The sequence below is a fragment of the Homarus americanus genome, unplaced genomic scaffold (genome assembly GCF_018991925.1).
Source record: "Homarus americanus isolate GMGI-L3 unplaced genomic scaffold, GMGI_Hamer_2.0 scaffold25827, whole genome shotgun sequence".
Taxonomy (NCBI): Eukaryota; Metazoa; Arthropoda; class Malacostraca; order Decapoda; family Nephropidae; genus Homarus; species Homarus americanus.
Window position 1 is genome coordinate 1,188,504 of NW_024738300.1, and position 19,351 is coordinate 1,207,854.

The 19,351-nt window shown below is 45.5% G+C and overlaps 1 protein-coding gene across 1 annotated transcript in view; it reads right to left on the minus strand.

The window, feature by feature from the left end:
* Positions 1-19,351, minus strand: part of LOC121873907 (glutamate receptor ionotropic, kainate 2-like) — a 56,017-nt gene that overhangs the window by 12,453 nt on the left and 24,213 nt on the right. Inside the window, exons 6-7 of the mRNA XM_042377786.1 lie at positions 5,673-5,736; positions 5,141-5,441 (exon numbers count right to left, since the gene is read on the minus strand). Coding sequence (XP_042233720.1) covers positions 5,141-5,441; positions 5,673-5,736 — 365 coding nt within the window. The remainder of the gene's footprint in view (positions 1-5,140; positions 5,442-5,672; positions 5,737-19,351) is intronic.

Consider the following 19,351-nt stretch of genomic DNA (forward strand, 5'->3'; position numbering starts at 1 on the left):
AGTAGTTTGAAAAAGAACTCTTCAAGAAAGACAGAAACTCAAAAGCAGAAAGAGAAAGAGTTCACTGATACATTTGAAGATCTCTTTGACATTGCACATGTGAATGGTTGAATATGATGACAGTTCAGGAGGATAAAGATTTCTTAATAGCGCAACGAGAAAAAGGGCGTCGTGGGGCAATGTCATCTCTTGACAAAGTATTCCTGAAAAGACAGAAACGACGAGAAAAAACTCTCAAGAAAGCAATGAAAAGGAAGTTGGCTGCAGACAGTGCAGAGGAAGAAGCCAAAAAATGCCAGGCCATCGTTGTCTTGGACACCAGTAGTACGTCTTCTTCTGAGGAATCCAACCCAGTTCCTGGCTCATCAGCACTTCAAACTCCACCTATTGTCAAGAAGCGTGGGCGAAAAGAAGTTCTAACTCCAGAACTTTCTGCAGCATTAGATCGGACCAAGTCCTCAGATAGAATGGCCATGCACATTGTCACCCAAACTGCTCAGAGTCTGGGCCATGATGTCAGTGAATTGATTCTGAATCGATCAAGCATCAGGAGAAAACGTCAGCATCATCGCAGTAGCAGGGCAGCTGAAATCCTTTCAAACTTCAAACCAGAGTCAGTTTTAATTGTTCACTGGGATGGTAAATTGATGCCTGATTTGACGGGGCATGGGGGCCATGTTGACAGACTCCCAGATCTTGTCTCAGGCAATGGCACCTCCCAACTTCTTGCTGTTCCAAAAACTTCCCTCTGGTACCGGTGATGAACAAGCAAAAGCTGTTGTGAAGGCTTTGCAGCAATGGCACATTGCAGACATCGTGCATGGCATGTGTTTTGATACAACAAGCTCAAATACTAGTCACCACAAGGGTGCATGTGTCAAAATTGAGCAGTTGTTTTTGAAGCTGTAATGGGGCACTCAGCTGCTCCTGACATACAGCTGTTCCGAAGATTCCAAGCCAAATGGGAACAAATTGACAAGCAGAAGTTTGAAGACTCCTCCACCGACGATCTGGCAGAAGAATCGGTCAGAGCTGTTAGGGACGATCTAACCAACTTCATTGAAAAGGCTCTATTGGAGACACAGCTTCGAGATGATTATCGAGAGCTGCTAGAGTTGGCCTCCATCTTCCTTGGCACATCACCTTCTCGGGGAGTACGATTTTCTGCTCCTGGTGCAATGCACCAAGAACGATGGATGGCAAAGACCATTTATTCCTTCAAAGTGTGGTTATTCCGTTCTCAGTTTAAGCTTACTCCAAAGGAGAACAGAGGACTAAGAGATTTGTGCATTTTCTTTGCCCGAATATATGTGAAGGCTTGGACAACTGCTCCAGTTGCTGCAAAGGCACCAAAAGGAGATCTGATGTTGCTTAAAGCTCTATAAGACTACAGTGCCATCAGCGATGCCATATCAAAGGCAACTTTCCACAAAATGATGAGACAACTCTGGTACTTGTCAGAAGAGTTGGTTGCATTGGCCTTCTTTGATGACGATGTTCTCCCAGCAGTGAAGGACCGCATGTTGGAAGCTGTGAACATCGTTATTGGAGAAGAAAAGCATGTCAAACGGGTTACAATCAATCCAGACACACTCCAAGTGAAGAACCTATATGATTTCACGACAAAGAACACAAAGTCATTTTTCAAAAAACTCAAGTTGAATACCGATTTCCTGGCCCTCCCAGTAGAACAGTGGAAAGATGATCCTGGCTTCCAAAATGCAAAAGCCAGTGTACAAGCTTTGTCTGTGATCAATGATGATGCAGAAAGAGGAGTAGCCTTAGTCCAAGATTTCTCAGGTCGCATCACCAAGGACGAACAGCAACTGCAGTATCTACTACAGGCAGTTGCTGACCTCAGGAAATCATTCCCTAATGCCCTCAAGCAGACCTTACTGGGCGACAAAGAGTGAGACTGGTCCTCATGCGACCCCTGCCTTGAGCAGCTAATACCCACTTAGACTAAGTGGGGGGGGCCCAGGCTTGGGGGCTAGGAAATGATGTGTCATGAACATTAAGCATAGTCATAATATTGTTAAATTTCATTTGACTTGAGCAACCTCTAATTATTAAGATATTTAAAAAATATCTCACAAGCAATGTTTCTACCCCAAATGGAAACTTTTGCCAGGGTCAGTGACAAAAAAATGGCAAATTTTGTTTTTTGCCCCAAAATAAGGACCACCCTAAAATATATATATATATATATATATATATATATATATATATATATATATATATATATATATATATATATATATATATATATATATATATATATATCTTGATAAGATCACACGGGAAAAGGGAAACAACGGAGCACCTTAGCTTTCGTCTTTATTCAAGACATCTTCATGTGGATCTACATGATATATATATGTATAAATCACTGTAGGTGCGCGTGATGCAGGTATATGCTGATAACCACAAGGAAAAAGAAAACACGAAGTTCCCAAGCGCTTTCGTGTAATTCACATCTTCAGGGGTGAGTACAAAGTTAGTAGAAATGCAGAACAAGTTATATATATACACAGAAGGTGAGATCAAGTTCACAGAGGAGGGTGAGATCAAGTCCACAGAGGTCAAGTATAGGTAATGACCCTACTAATCTTCACAAAAGCACCGCAGCGGTCGGTAGTCAGGTCAGAGGGAAAAACTGACCCAACCTTCTCACCTGGCCTAAGTAAAACATATTACATTCCTTGCAAGGAACTTTATAAATGCAGCCATTTGTAGTGTTGGGGGAGTTCTTGATTAACATTTGTTTAACAGTGCATGAGTTTTTAAATGCCACATTGACGTTCCAGGTTTTTAGTTTTAAAGGAATTTGAGAGAAATTTTTGTGAAATGGTAATACTAAGAGATTCTTATGGACATGGGTGGGCTTGGGATCGGTTCTATAAAAAGATTTCTTAGTAATGTTCAGGCATTTGTCTATGAAAGATCTAGGGTATTTACGGTTCAAGCCAATATTATAGATATATTTATATACCTCATCAATGAATTCCGGGCTGCAAATTCTCAAAGTACGTAAAAACATTGATGAAAATACTGACTGTTTGACTCTAGTATGAACATAAGAATGGAGGAAACTGCAGCGGGCCTATTGGCCCATACTGGGCAGTCCCGTTTACACCCAACCCCTATTGCTCATATAAGCATCCAAGCTATGTTTGAAGCTATTCAGCGTATTCGAGTTAATGATGATATTTGGTAACTTGTTCCATTCATCCACAACTCTGTTTCCAAACCAGTGCTTACCTATTTCACGCCTAAATCTAAATTTGTCTAATTTAAAACCATTGTTATGAGGTCGCTCCTGGTTGGATAGTTTGAGTACCTTTGTAATGTCCCCTTTGTTTAGCCCTGACTTCCATTTATACACCTCTATCAGGTCGCCCCTCGCTTTACATCTCTCGAGGGAGTGCAAATTAAGGTGCTTTAACCTGTCTCTATACTCAAGGTTCCTAATGCCCGGGATTAGTCATGTCATTCTCCTCTGAATTCTTTCCAATGATTCTATATCCATTCTGTAATATGGTGACCAGAACTGAACTGGGTAATCCAGGTGTGGTCTCACAAGAGCAAGATACAGTTTTAGGATGACCTCGCTAGTCTTGTAACTAACACTCCTTTGTATGAACCCAAGTACTTTATTAGCCTTGTTACTAGCAAAAACACATTGTTTACTTGGCTTAAGGTTCCTACTTATCATTACTCCTAAATCTCTCTCGCAGTCGGATTTCTCTATGGCATCGTTGTTCATCTGGTATCTGGTTTCCCTGTTTACATCTCCTATACTGAGTACTTTACATTTGTCCACGTTGAATTTCATCTGCCATTTTTCAGACCATTCGAAAAATTTGTTTAGATCTTCCTGTAGTTTTGCTGAGTCCTCGTCAGATTTAATAACACGTCCTATTTTAGTGTTATCAGCAAATTTACTTATGTTGCTGTCTATGCCGATATCTATGTCGTTTATGTATATAATAAATAATAATGGTCCAAGTACTGAGCCTTGGGGAACTCCACTTGTGACGTTGCTCCAATGGGACTTAGTGCCGTTAATGCTCACTCTCTGTTTCCTGTCCTGTAACCACGCCCTAATCCATTTAAGGATGTTACCTTTGATGCCATGAGCTTCTACCTTTCTAATTAGTCTTTCGTGGGGGACTCTGTCGAAGGCTTTGCTAAAGTCGAGATATACCACATCATAATTGTGCCCCTCGTCCACCGATTGGAAACTGATGAAAAGAATGTTAATAGATTAGTTAGACAAGAACGTCCGCTTGTGAAGCCATGCTGGGAATCATTGATCAATCGGTGCTTCTCCAGGTGATTTCGAATAGAGTTTGAAATGATTGCTTCCAGTAATTTGCCTACTATTGATCTTAGACTGATTGGGCGATAGTTAGAGGATAGTGATCTATCCCCCTTCTTGAAAATCGGTATTACATTCGCTATCCTTCAGGATTCTGGTACTACACCTGTTTTTAAGGACATGTTAAACAACTTAGCTAAGGGCACCTAATAAGGACTCATAACTTCGTGTTTTCTTTTTCCTTGTGGTTATCAGCATATATATATATATATATGAATTTGAGTAACGGCATGTACAAGCTGGACAATTTTGTAATTAAGAAGATTTGTAACCAGGTGAGAAGGCCGGGTCACCTGACCATCTGACCTGACCACCAACCGTTGTGTGCTATTTAAAGATTAGTAGGGTCATTACCTAATACCTGACCATTGTGGACCTGGTCTCACCCTCCTCTGTATATATACACCTTGATTTGTATTTCTCTCTCTAGTCTGTACTCACCCCTGAAGATGTGAATTACACGAAAGCGCTTGGGAACTTCGTGTTTTCTTCTTTCCTTGTGGTTATCAGCATATACCTAGATCACGCGCACCTACAGTGATTTACTTGCATATATATATATATATATATATATATATATATATATATATATATATATATATATATATATATATATATATATATATATATATATATATATATATATATATACACAAGATGTCTTGAATAAAGACGAAAGCTAAGGTGCTCCGTTGTTTCCCTTTTCCCGTGTGATTTTATCAAGATATATATATATATATATACACATGTAGAGCCTACCTTGTTGTAAGAGTACACGAACAAATTGAAAGGAATTTGCCAAAGAAGTGTGTCCATGAAAAGTTTTCAGACAAAAAAATGAGAATAACAGGAACGCAGAAGTAGACACCAGTAGCAGCGCAGTCAATAAAATAACCCAAACCATCGGCGCTAAAGGCAGCAGGAAGCCCCATGGGTCCACCTCCGGCAGTCCTCTGCCTGCCACGATTATGGAGTTGGCGATATTCAGTGGCCACGTAAAGTCCACTATTTGCGAGCGGCTAGCACTCACAGCAAAAGGACCCAAAGCGAGGTGTGCCTCCTGTGAGAATCAACAGGCACTGATAAATTTTAGCAAAAAGTACACGTTCCTTTTGACATGCCAATCTATTTATAAGTGATCACTATGTTTGTCATTAAACTTACGGAAGGTGACAGGATGGAATCATTTTAATAGAATATATGTCTAATGTTTTTAACTTTTGTGTGCTAGGATGGATCATGTTTACTTGATTTCGAAAATAACACACCAGAAAACGATGTCCGTACTTACCATACTGATGACCATCTTCAGCATAGTGCCAAAAGTCTTGTCAGGTGCCCGAACATACCTGTACCTGCAACACATTGCACAAAATATATTTATTCTTCAGTCCAGTCCTGTGGCCAAGATTGATTGATAAAGATAATAAAAAATTTTTAAACAGTGATAATCTGGTGCATCTTGTTACTTACATATATTTTTTATAGCAAAAAAGAGTAGTCTGGAAAGTCACTTTATCCCTTTATCCCTCTTAGTTTATTACACATATTACGTCGATTCAATTATATTTCAACAGTTCATTCCATATTATAGGAAAATATATCATTTGTAGGTGATAAACACACATGCAAACCTGTAAGCCGCCGCCTGGCTCCCGCAAATAAGTTTTCAATCACCTAATAAGGACTCATAACTCATGTGTTAAGCCTTCTAGATGTTGGGAGGAATTCATACAAACACCAGTTTAGAAAAATACACTCTGTATTCACATATGAAACAAAAATAAACGCCCGATGTAACAATCTGTTACTCGGAATCGAGTATGACGTTCATCCATCTGTGATGAAATAATATGAGTTGTAAAGGATGTCACCTTCGTTGGTTGGCTCTGAGGAGACTAGAGAGTCCGATACGTGACTGGCATGGCCGTTCACAGATGTTGCACATGTGGAGGGCTACATCTAGCGTGGGAGGGCCGGCGGCAGCGTCTTTCCGGCGTTGGCGCCTTTCTGCCTCGGTTGCAGTAGGGCTAATTCGAATGTACTGACACCATCTCGTGTGGTGCTCCTTCAAGCGTTATGGTGTGGAGTAAGCGTCTCCCAGGTGAGAAGGGGCGATTTGTCACTATTTCACGTTTGTGTTAAGACTATCCTTATACTTTTTTGCCCGTCGGCATTACGATTACTATTCGTTAAGTGATTGTAAAGAAGCTGCTTTGGCAGTCTACTGTCGACCATGCAGGTAACATGGCCAGTCCAACATAGTTGTTCATGGATAATGGTAGCCTCGATGCACCTACAGTTGGTGTCAGCAAGAATACTTGCATTTGTTTTCTTGTCTTCTCAGCGAACTCGGAGGATGGAACGTAGACTAGGTTGGTGAAAGTTTTCAAGTGCCTTGAGGTGCCTCCTGTATGTGACCCATGTCTCGCTGCCATATAACAGGGTAGGGAGGACCACTGCTCGATATACGTACAACTTTCTCGATAATTTCAGCTCCCTACAGCTGAAGACATGGGTATGGAGTCTGTCAAAAGCTTGATATGCACATTGTATGTATATTATGTATGCTGGATTATATATTATGTATGTATATTATGTATGTGCTCCATTTATGTATTATTTATTCAGCCTAGCTAGCAGCGTGTGGCAATGTTATTACCATATCCCACATGCTTAATTAATGTGCCTGGCGACGTATGGAAACTGCTAATGTATCACTTGCCATAAGTTGTCTATAGCAGTTGACAAGGAGCCTAGCTGAGGAGTGCTACCTCCCTTTGTGTACATACTCTTATCCAGTAAACCGAACCTACAAAACTATACAGGTGTTTGTGTTCTCTCCTGTATATAGAACTTATTATTCAGAACCTAACATGGTGCAGTGCGTAGTTTTACTGGATGATTACGAGTGATAGTGCGAAGTTTGTGGAAAGCCGGCTTATGGACTCCTGCCCTGTGTCAACCGCCAACCGCCACCCGTCCTCGAAGAATTTAGCAACTTTGAGCAGTGTCAGTGACAGTGATTTTCTGTGAAGTGTTTAGTGCATTGTGTGTTTCGTGCCATTCATGTGTGACCTTGTTTTAAAGGATTCCCAAGGTATACGGCATGTTCCGGGCATTTGTAAGGAGTAGAGTTCAGTGCACCCTTCTCTGACCGCGTCGAGAGGGTAACTGGACTGACTGCGCGTCCTCCCTCCTCTCCCTCCCGGCGAGACGCTCTCCCTGCCCGGGACACACACACACACACACACACACACACACATACATGTACTAACATTCACTGACCGGCGGCTTCCTTATATATATTTTATATATATAACCTACTTATCTGTGTATTTAATTAATTTTTTTGTCTGAAATCTTGTTGATACGACGGGCTGACCGGTCAACACTGATTTAAGACACAGTACACAGATGAAGTAGTTATGTCTCGTGCCTTACGTAGCCGTGGAGCCAGCGCCGCCCGGATGAGTGAGGCGGATGATAGCCCCGCAGAGATGGATGACCAGGCCGGCCACGACGCTCCAGCTCCCACAACATCGTGCAGCCCTTCACCTCAATATTCAGCGTTGTCTCCAGAGATAATTGCTTTAATGAAGTTTATGAGAGATGAGAGGCGCGAGGATGAAGCTCATGGACGTGTGGCGGATGAACACAGAAGGCAAGCAGAGGCAGAGAGAGACCACCAACGGAGATTGGAAGACAGTGCACGGTTTGAAGCTTTGATATCTCGCCTCACTGTTAACCAAGCCCCTGGCTCTAACACTGCCTCGGTACTGACTGGTTCAGATACCTCATCAATGCTTCCTTCACGCCCCCCAGCCCCACCTAAAGCAGCAGCTCAAACACCGCCCATCTTGAAGCCTGATGTGACTTTCCAGACTTTTCGTGAATGGCGGCGACGGTGGGCTGATTATTCTACAATGGTGGATCTCCAGAGTTTGTCTCAGCCTAAACAACTCATCCAGCTGCGTATGTGCCTGTCCTTGGAAGTTCAGCGTGTCTTAGAACATACGTTGCAGGTACCCCCAACCTCTTTGCTGTCTGTAGAGGAGGTACTGGACATTCTACAACGGCACATCAAAGGACAGCAGAATGAAGCTCTGCGCAGGAGGGAACTGTTTAGCTGCAGACAAATGGAGGGTGAGTCTTTTGATGCCTTTTATGTACGTCTTAAGAGAGCCTCGGAAGAGGTAGATATATGTCTAGGCCACCACCAGCAGTGCGAGGAGACCCAGTTGAAGCAGGTGATCTTGATGGGTGTTAAGGACGAGGAACTTGTCCAACGCCTCACCTCCCTCGACTCTTCCTCTTCTCTTCAGGATGTGTTGACGATATGTCGCTCCTATGAGGCTGCCAGGTGTGCCACCTCTGCCATCCGTGCTCCCCCTACAGCTGTACGCGCTGTGTCCCGGTACAAGAAGGACAAGAAGTCTGCTCCTACGCCTTCGCCCACCACGTCCACGCCCGGTTCATTTTGTAACAACTGTGGTAAGCAGCACGGAACACAGGTGTGTCCAGCTGCTGAGTCTACCTGCAACAGTTGTGACCGTAAGGGCCACTGGTCACTCACAGTACGGTGCCCAGCCAAACGCGTCCAGTGCAATGTGTGCGGTCGTCTGGGCCACTATGACAAGTGTTGCCCTTCCAACAAACCCAAGGGACAGCGTCGGCGGAAGCTTCAGCTCCCTTCCACCAGAGAGGGCCGCCCACAGTCTTCCAATCAGAAGCATGACGACCCTGGACAACGCTCGAGCCATATTAGGAATGTGTGCTCCCCCCCGCGTCCCAGGACCAAAGTCCCCCAGTACATCAGTGTCATTGTGACCTACCGCAGTGTGTCATCCCGTCTTCAGATGTTGCCCGACACCGGCGCTGATGCTACAGTCATCGGTCCCCAGCATTTGCAATGCTTGGGGCTCTCTCCAAGTGATCTAGGACCGCCCCCCAAGGATCTCCGCTTTATGGCAGATGGTTCACAGATGACCCCGGCCCTGGGTTCACTCCAAGCACAAGTCACCTTTGGCAACAGGTCGTGTCAAGCCTGGATTGATGTGCATAACGGTGTCCCGACTCCTTTGCTGTCCTACAGACATTGTCAAGAGTTGGCCATCATCTCCCAGGACTTCCCCAAACCTATTCTTGAGGTAAAACACGCCAACAAGGTGCAAAAAGGGAGCAGCAACGACCCTGCTGCCGCCCTACCCCTGCCTCTTGCCAGTGACACCTCTCCTTCGGATGCTCGGAAGTACTTCCTGAAGGAATTCAGCGACGTTCTGGTGACCAAGTCCGCTCTGGAATCCAAGCCTCTCAAGAAGATGGCAGGTCCCTCCATGAGGATCCACCTGAGGGACGACGCGAAGCCCTTCGCTATTTACACCCCTCGACTGGTTCCCCTGGCCTTCCGCGAGGCGGTCAAAAACGAGCTGGACTCCATGGTCGCCCAAGAAATTATTGCACCAACCGGCGATGACCCGTCTCCATGGTGTCACCCTATGGTTGTCGTCGCAAAACCTAAAGGTGGTGTTCGGATCACCACTGACCTCTCCAAGCTCAACAGCCAGGTGTCTCGTCCTGCGCACCCTTCTCCCACGCCCTTTGCAGCTATACGCAGTGTGAACCCGAAGGCGCGCTTCTTCACGACGATGGACGCCCTGTGTGGATACTGGCAGATAGAGCTTGCCGAAGAAGACCGACCACTCACAACTTTCATCACCCCGCATGGACGTTACAGTTATTGCCGTGGCCCCATGGGATTCGCCGCTACAGGAGACGCTTTCTGTCTTCGAGGTGATATGGCTCTACAAGGTCTGGCAAACTGCGTGAAAGTGGTCGACGACATACTCGTGTACGACGAGGATTATATGGATCACCTCTGCCGTATCTACGAGGTACTCAACAGGTGCCGGAAGCACTGCATTACCCTAAATGCCGACAAGTTTGTTCTGGCCAGCTCTTCAGTTGACTTTTGTGGGTACACCCTCTCAGGGAATGGTATCGCAGCTGACCCGGAAAAGGTCCGCGCCATCACGGATTTTCCCACCCCTGCTAACCTTACCGACTTGAGGTCCTTCATCGGTCTCGTCAACCAGTTAGCAGAGTTTTCGTCGGACATCTCCGCAGCTGCTCAACCACTTCGCCCCCTGATGAGCCCCAAGAGGACAGTCCTGTGGACCCCCGACCACGACAAGGCCTTCCAGCAAGTGAAACAGGCCCTGTCTCGTCCACCTGTCCTCGCCACGTTTGACCCAGCCTTGCCGACAGTTCTGCAGACAGATGCCTCACGCTTGTATGGCGTGGGATACGCCCTACTGCAGGATCATGGTGGAGGGCAGTTCCGGCTCGTCCAGTGTGGCTCGCGTTTCCTCTCTGACACTGAGACGCGCTACGCCACTATTGAGTTGGAGCTGTTGGCTGTGGTTTGGGCGATGTCCATGTGCAGGTTTTACCTCATAGGCCTGCAACACTTTCACCTAGTGACCGACCATCGCCCGCTTGTCCCGATCCTCAACCACTACACGCTAGACGCCGTTGAGAACCCTCGCCTCCAGCGTCTGAAAGAGAAGCTCTCGGCATACATGTTCACAGCAGTATCGTACTGGTAAGGAGCTCTGCATCCCTGATGCCTTATCCCGCTCTCCCGTCAGCCGCCCTACTCCAGAAGACCATGTGCTCGACGCCGACCTCGCTCTTTCCGTCAGGACTGTGGTCACTCTCCATGCCGTCCAATCCCTTCGTTCGGACCTGTCACCAGATGACGACAAGGCAATGGAGGACCTTCGAACAGCGGCCCGAGATGACCCTTCCTACGTCCGACTTGTCGAGTGTGTGAGGAATGGATTTCCTAGCAACCGCTACGATCTTCACAACACCCTGCTCCCGTATTGGAAACTCCGCGATGAACTCTACTGCGACGGGGACCTTGTTCTGTACGGAGCACGTGTAGTTGTCCCTGCTGCCTCACGTCCCCACGTCTTGGCTCGCCTTCACGACAGTCACCGTGGAGCTGAGGCCACCAAACGACGTGCACGACAGACTGTGTTCTGGCCCGGCATCAACTCCGACATCTCCAATGTTGTCCGTGCGTGTGAGCCCTGCCAAGTACTACAACCCAGCCAGCAGCAGGAACCCTTCATGAGTGACGACAACCCCACCCGCCCCTTTGAGTCTGTGTCGGCCGACTTTTTCTGTGTGTCAGGAAAGTCCTTCCTCGTTATCGTCGACCGTCTCTCTGGTTGGCCGGTTGTCATCAAGTGCGGTAATGACACGACGTCTGCCGCCACCATCAGCAAGTTCCGCCACTACTTCCGTGACGTGGGCGTTCCTGTACGCCTGCGAACCGACGGAGGGCCTCAGTTCACAAGCCGGGACTTTGCTGTGTTCCTTGACCGATGGGGAGTCCGGCATGTGTTGTCATCGCCCCATTACCCGCAGTCCAACGGCCACGCTGAGGCTGCTGTCAAATCCCTGAAGCACCTCATCCTTAAGGTGGCCCCTTCTGGGAACATTGACTGCGAGGCCTTCGACCGGGGTCTTCTTGAACTCCGCAACACACCTAACTACACCGGACGCTCCCCTGCCCAGGTTTTGTATGGACGCCCCCTTCGTTCTTGTGTCCCTGCTCACCCTCAATCCTTCTCCAAGGAGTGGCAGGCCAAGACAGAGGATTGTGATCGCCGAGCCGCCGAACGTGTTCAGGACGTCGTCGCCCGCTACAACGACCACGCCCGTTCTCTCCCCAGGTTGAGTGTCGGCACCCAAGTCCGTGTTCAGGACCCGACCTCCCTACGTTGGGACAAAGTAGGCGTAGTCATGGGTCTCGGTAGGTCACGGGACTACCAGGTGCGGTTACCCAGTGGTCGTGTGTGGTGGAGGAACCGCCGTTTTCTCCGCCCCGTAACAATGCCTTCTGCTGGCCCCGCCACCAGTGTTGAGTCCCATACCCTTCCCAGTGATGAAGTCCCTCGACGCTCAGAACGGATCCAGAAGAAAAGGTCCGCTCAAGACTTTGCTATGAGCGTATAGGGGGGAGGGAGGTGTATGTATATTATGTATGCTGGATTATATATTATGTATGTATATTATGTATGTGCTCCATTTATGTATTATTTATTCAGCCTAGCTAGCAGCGTGTGGCAATGTTATTACCATATCCCACATGCTTAATTAATGTGCCTGGCGACGTATGGAAGCTGCTAATGTATCACTTGCCATACGTCGTCTATAGCAGTTGACAAGGAGCCTAGCTGAGGAGTGCTACCTCCCTTTGTGTACATACTCTTATCCAGTAAACCGAACCTACAAAACTATACAGGTGTTTGTGTTCTCTCCTGTATCTAGAACTTATTATTCAGAACCTAACACACATCTAATCCGATGTTGAATCTCTACATCGATGTCCGAATTGTCTGGACAGGTGGGAGCCGAGATACTGAAAGTGAGTAACATTAGAAAAGGTAGTACCATTAAACTGGATGGATGGTGGAGGTGTGGCTGAACCAGAGGAAAGTTGAAACAAAATCTGAGTCTTATGTACATTTACCTCAAGGCTGAAGTGTGCATACACATCTGCGTAGGTATTCAGGATCTCCTGTAGGTCGCGTTCAGTGTGAGCGACAAGGAGGAGGTCGTCTGCATACTGAAGTTCAGTAATGGAAGCTGCCGACCACCTTTTTTCCTGCCTGGAGTCGTTTTATGTTGAAAGGACGCTTCATCCGGTACTGAATGTCCACCCCACTGGCTAAATTGGCACTAGCACAATTAAGAAAGGCAGTTAAGAAATTGGAAGAGAGAGTTAGTGCCAGTACACATTCTTGATTTACTCATGTTTGGATGGGCAAAAACTCAGACTGGGTGCCGTTGTGCAGGACACTGCCGTTCGTGCCATCGTGGAGTTGCCTCACAATGGCGATGAATTCTGGTGGGCAGCCAAAACGGCTGAGGGTCCGAGTCTAAGGCCTTGATTAGGTAGATGAAGGCCATGTACAAGTCACAACGCTGTTCTCTGCATTTTTCCCTTATCCGGCGGACAGCAAACATTATGTCAGTGGTGCCACAGGATGGTCTAAAGGCACATTGAGATTCTGGAAGGAAGTCTTCTGCCTCAGGAAGAGGTGATAATCTTGCCAGCTACAAACAGCAGCAAGATACCGTGGTAGTTGCCACAGTCTGACTGGTCTCCCTTGTTCTTATAAATATTGACGGTGGAGGCATATTTAAGAGTTTTGGGATTTCCTCCTTTTCCCATATATTTTCCAAGAGAGAGTGGAGACGGCTGGTAAACAGAGGTCCTACTACTTTAATCATCTCGGCTGGGATTCCATCAACGCCCTGAGACTTTGTTATTTTTCACCTGTTTGATGGCAGTAGTTCCCTCATCCAGGATGAGAAGATAAATGAGATGGGTCAGCTCTGGATGCTGAGGGATCTGCTGGGTAGTCAAGACATTCACATTAGGGGGGCTGCGCCATGAGTGATTGGTCCATAAAATGTTTTCGTGGAATTGAAAAACTTACGCATCCTGTGTTGACATGCAAGATTTTGCATTTCATATGCTATATTTTTAAACCAGTCATTCTTTAGTTTGTGAAGATTGCGCTGGGCCGCCGTTTTCTTCCTGCGGAAGGTATCAGAGTCATTTTCATCAAGCCAGTCCTGGTGCATTCTTTCGAGCTGGCCGAGGGTCTCTGCAGGTCTTTGTCATGACACTGTCGAGAAAACCCATTCAGCACTGGCATTTGGGTTGGTTGTTGCCGGGTTGGTTATCAGCCCATGTTCGAGCTGCTCTCTGAAAGCATGTACTACCGCTGGATTCTCCAGACACTTAGTGTTGAAACATTTCTGGTGGCTTGTTGCCTTCGCCGTTTTGGGGCGACGTGAAGTGAGAGCTTGGCTCTGATGAGCAGATGATCAGTGTCGCAGTGGTCTGAACCACGCAAGGCTCGGTTGATGAGGGCATCTAGGCGATCTCTTTCTCTGACAATGATGTAGTCAATGACATGCCAGTGTTTGGAGCGTAGGTGTTGCCACGAATCCTTGAGCTTGTCTGCCTGCCTAAACAAGGTATTGGTGATAGTAAGGTTGTGTGCAGCACATTTGCTGAGGAGGCGTAGGCCGTTTGAATTCCACTTTTTCTAGTCCATTTCTCCCAATGATTCCCTGCTAAATGTCATCATCTCTGCCAACTCTGGCATTCAAGTTACCAAGGAGCACAACCTTATCTTCTCTGGGATAGAGGTTAGCACTCTGTCGAGGTCGGCGTAAAAGGCCTCCTTGATATCATCCTCTGCATCCAGTGTTGGGGCGTATGACGTGAGTGATTCAGTAGAACTCTGGGCGTCATGAGGCTTTTCAGTTAGCCTGCGTAAGATACATTGGCGGATGGAAAAGCCAACTCTATAAATACAGTTTCTCTGTGGAGCAGGCTTACCCTTCCAGAAGAAGGTATAACCAGACCTCCGTTCTGTGAGACGACCTTTTTCTGGGAGTCGGGACTCACTAATGGCTGCAATGTCGATGTTATACCTAGCCAGCTCTTTTGCCTCAAGGGCAGTTCTTCTTTCAGGATGCTCATTTGTGCCAGTATCCAGAATGGTCCTGACATCCAATGCAGCGACCATAAGAGGTTGTTGAGCTTGTTTTTGTTCTGATCTATGATTATTATTGTGTTTTCAACCATATAGAGTTAACCCTCCTGGGTGCGGTTGCCCAGTCAGGTTGGTTGCCCAGTCAGGATATGCTTAGGGCACCTTTTCTAGCCCGCTCCTCATGTGGGGTGAACATAGTAGCTCCTCGAAAAGACTAGTCAGTCTCACAGACAAGACCGGATTGTACTGCTGCCTAGATCCCAGTGCATAAACGACCATCGTATCTGTGCCACCCATGTGCAGAAGTTGTGACTAGAGACACTTCCGGCAGTCATCTCTGTCTGTTGCTGTCGCGACTCGTTCGTTGCCATCGGACTTTTTGGGGGTATAGGGGTTTTGATGATGATGAGAAGTATGATGAGCTGGAGGAATGATGTGCATGAGTCTATTTAGGTGGTAAGAAAGGAGAGCAGGTTGCAATTACACATCTTGGCTCTCTCTTTTCCTGGTCCATTGGTGCAAGTGTTACTACGACTGGGAAGTGGGATATTTGCAGTGGACTGCCGATAGCCCAGTTTGTTGGGTTTCTCCTTAGTAACCTGTCCATCATGCACTGCCTTCGTCCGCCGATGCAGACATTGGGTTCCCATAGTGGTTACCCCTTCCACCTATACCACCGTTGTGGTCTTGTTGTAGCTCTGTAAGCAGGTTTGCCTGATGCGAGGCACCACCACAGATTTTTCGTTAGGGGTTTACTCCTGTAGCGTTATACCTACCAAGGTGTAGCCGCAAAGCAGCGGGGCAGTGGTTAATAGGCGCCAGGACATATCCACATGCCAGTGGGCCTAAGTGCCGTCCTTCTGGAGCCCACTGCTATTCCGAGATCCCCAGCTGGTCTTCCTTGGGCCCACGAGGCACCCAGTTACCGTGTGTTGCCACGAGGAGCCACAGCAGGAGTCTTGACGGTGAAGAGGCTGTGTACTGGCAGGGGAAGACTTATGCAAGTTGCTTCCCTGTTCGCCACGAGGGCTAGCCAGCAGCGGTAGCAGGCAGCGAGAGGAAGCTAGCTGTGCTGCCACACTAGACGCATTACACCACCCTGTGCTCTAGCACACACACACACAAGCTTGACTATGACACATGTGTCTCACGACAGTCCAAGCGTAAATGCCTCACTGGTGGCCTATCCAAGATGGGTACCCACAGCTGGTATTCGTCATTACCAAGGGTATGCTCCCCCCCTCCTTTGGGGATTTTATGGAATTGTGATTCCCATACACTGAACATCTTAGGTATTGAATTCAGGTTGTCAGCTAAAAATCATCATCTGGGTGTGTCGACACTACACGTTTGAAATTAGGTACTATCCAAAATCTGATCCGTTCTAAATGGGTTGATGATACTGTAATATTCTATTACATTATTATATTAATTTTAATTATATTCATATTCTTATATTATAACATACTTATTAATATTATATTATTAGTCTTTTATATTATTACAGTCATTTTAGTGTATTAGTCTATATGTTTCCAAGTTACTTGCACCTTGGTGACATAAATTCAAAGTATTTCGAGGTTTTGTAGTAAGCTTGTTTATTTTCTTATAATGTTATATATATTGTATATATAATAATATATATTTATGTGCACCTGCTGGAAGGAGAAACACACACAAAGGAAAAGCCTCCTGAAAACAAAAAGAGCCACGTCTTTGATGGGAATACTTTGTTCCAAGCACAAGTAACAGTACCTACCACATTTGGGGAACTATTAAAAAGTCTATGTGAACAGCTTCCAAAAGAACCACGTTTTGATTATATTACCGATTCCTATCATCCTCTCTCAATCAAGAGTAATAAAAGATCTAAGAGGTTCATCCACAGCATTTTTGATCAAAGGTCGCATGACAAAGATTCCAAGAGACTCGAAATGTTTCTTTCCATATGACAAAAACAAGCAAACCCTTACTTGTTTCCTTCTGAACGAATGGAAAAAGGACAAATTGCACAGAAACTACTAGGTAGAAAGATCTACTTTGTCTGTGCCGACAAGTGTACCTGTCTTATGAGAGTTGATGGGAAGAAGACAGTTTCAGAAGATGTTGAGGTACTGAGCTCCATGCAAGAGGAAGCAGACACAATGATTGTGGTGCTTCACTGTCTACACAGTGCAGTTCACAGCTCATTTCACGAAGTGTAAGAGGATGCACCTAGGTCATACCAACGGTAGGGGTCATATATCACATGTACTAACGTGATGAAGAAACTGCATTAATAGAGAGCGAATGTGAAAAGAACCTGGATGTGTATGTTGATACCGAACTGAAGTTCTATGGCCATTGCTATAAGAAGGTGAATCAAGCAAGTAAACTAGTAGTTCTTATAAGAAGGTCGTTCAGGTATCTAGACGGTCACCTCCCATCATAACGCTCTTCAAGAGTTAAGTGCTTCCCCGTCTGGAGTACTGTCACCCCGTCTGGTCCCGAGATATGCTAGAGACAGTTTGTTGATTAAATATGTTCAAAGGCACCAGATACAAGAGTGGTGCCTGCACTACGGCATCTCAGTTACCCAGAGAGATTAGAACGTCTGCAACTGCCTAACTTAATAAGTTAGGCAGTTGCAGACTGTCTACCTCTGTAGGCTTTCTATATACCTTAAATTTATAGTTTTGGCCATTTCTCATGATAAGCATATCAAGGAATGAAAGGGATCCATTTATTTCTCTTTCAATTTTGAATGTGATACTTGGGACAATATCATTAAGGTAGACAGTTTCATTCACTTTTTATCGAATCACCTGGAGTCTACCAAAATGTCAGTTAATTCTGCTATGTTCTTAAGATGTCTGCGTATTTGTGACTCTGAACTTATTGACGATGAATTGAAACGCATTCGTTCCATTGCACAGAAACTCGGGTACCCTTCTGTGTTTGTTGATTGTTGTTTTAAAAGGGCTAAAAAATCCTTTCATTCCTCTCAAACCAAGCAAGTTCCTACACTTAAGAATATTTTGACTCTGCCCTATCGTAATGAATTTGTCCCGTTAGTTCGGTCCCTCAAGCTTCTAAATATTAATGTTGTTTTCAAGTATGACTCAACCATTACCAATATGTTAATAAGGAATAGCCCAAGTTTGAATGTCAATGGAAGTGTTTATTGTATTCCATGTAGCAAATGTAATTGTAATTATGTAGGACAGACAGGAAAAACACTGCAGCTCAGAATCAAACAACATAAGTTTAATATCAGAACTGCATCTGAAAGCAGTGCCTTGTTCGTTCATGTTAGGAATAATAATCACCCCATTGCTTGGGAAAAAGCTTAGAAGTATTTAAATCATCTTGTGTCACAGAAAGACTTCTGGTTGAAGCTAGTTTGATTAAGGAATTAAAATCAATAAACCTTAGTGATGGTCAGTTCAAAACTGATAATATGTTACATAAATTTATTTGTCAGTGGCCCAAGGTTAAAAATGCTTTGAAAACCTTTGATCTAGATGTATGATAGTTATTTTGTGGGTCCCTTATTTTTGACCTGACCTGACTAGTCACGTCACCCCCCTTCTCTTAAGCTCCTCTACGTGTGTGTTGGTGTGGGGATTAGTGGATGACATCATTATGACCTGACCTCATGTCTTTAAGGTCACCCTGTATATTTAAGCCTCTCTCTGTCCATGTAATCCAGTTGCCTCTGAAGATGTCTTGAATAAAGACGAAAGCTAAGGTACTCCGTTGTTTCCATTTTCCCGTGTGATTTTATCCAGATTTATCATATCCACGTTTTCATTGTGGATTTACATGAGATATATATATATTGAGTAGAGCTTCAGCTACTGCACGTTGCTATATTAGACCTCAAGATATCACCCTAGGAGGTGAAAAGGCCCTCAAAAAGACACATCTAGAATAGTCTAGGCTGCTACTAGCTAGTAAAAAACTGAAAAAAAAACTTGAGAGAATGGGTAACCTGTGCAGAAGAGCTCCTTACTGCATGCGCCGTATAAGGTGCAGCAAGACGTTCAATACTGCTCCTGTTTCAACTTCTTCGCAATTCGTTTGTGTCTGTTACTTAACATCACCTGTCCATTGTTAAGTCATCATTTTGTCAGGATGTTTTTTTCTTAGTTCTTTAGGAGGGGGGAGGGTTGTGTTGCTGGTTATGTGTTGTTTGGGCTTGCCGGTGCCCTCCTGACTTCGGCCATTTTCAGGCATTTTGCTTTTCCCTGTTTACATGTTTTAGCGCCCCCCCCTTCTTTATTTCGCTGCTTGTATGGTGGTTCTCATCAAGGGCGTCGTTTCATTGTTTGTTTTCCCCACGTAGGTGGCCCTCTTTAATCACCCTCTGTTTCTGTTTTCTCTCGTCCAGGCCCACGCA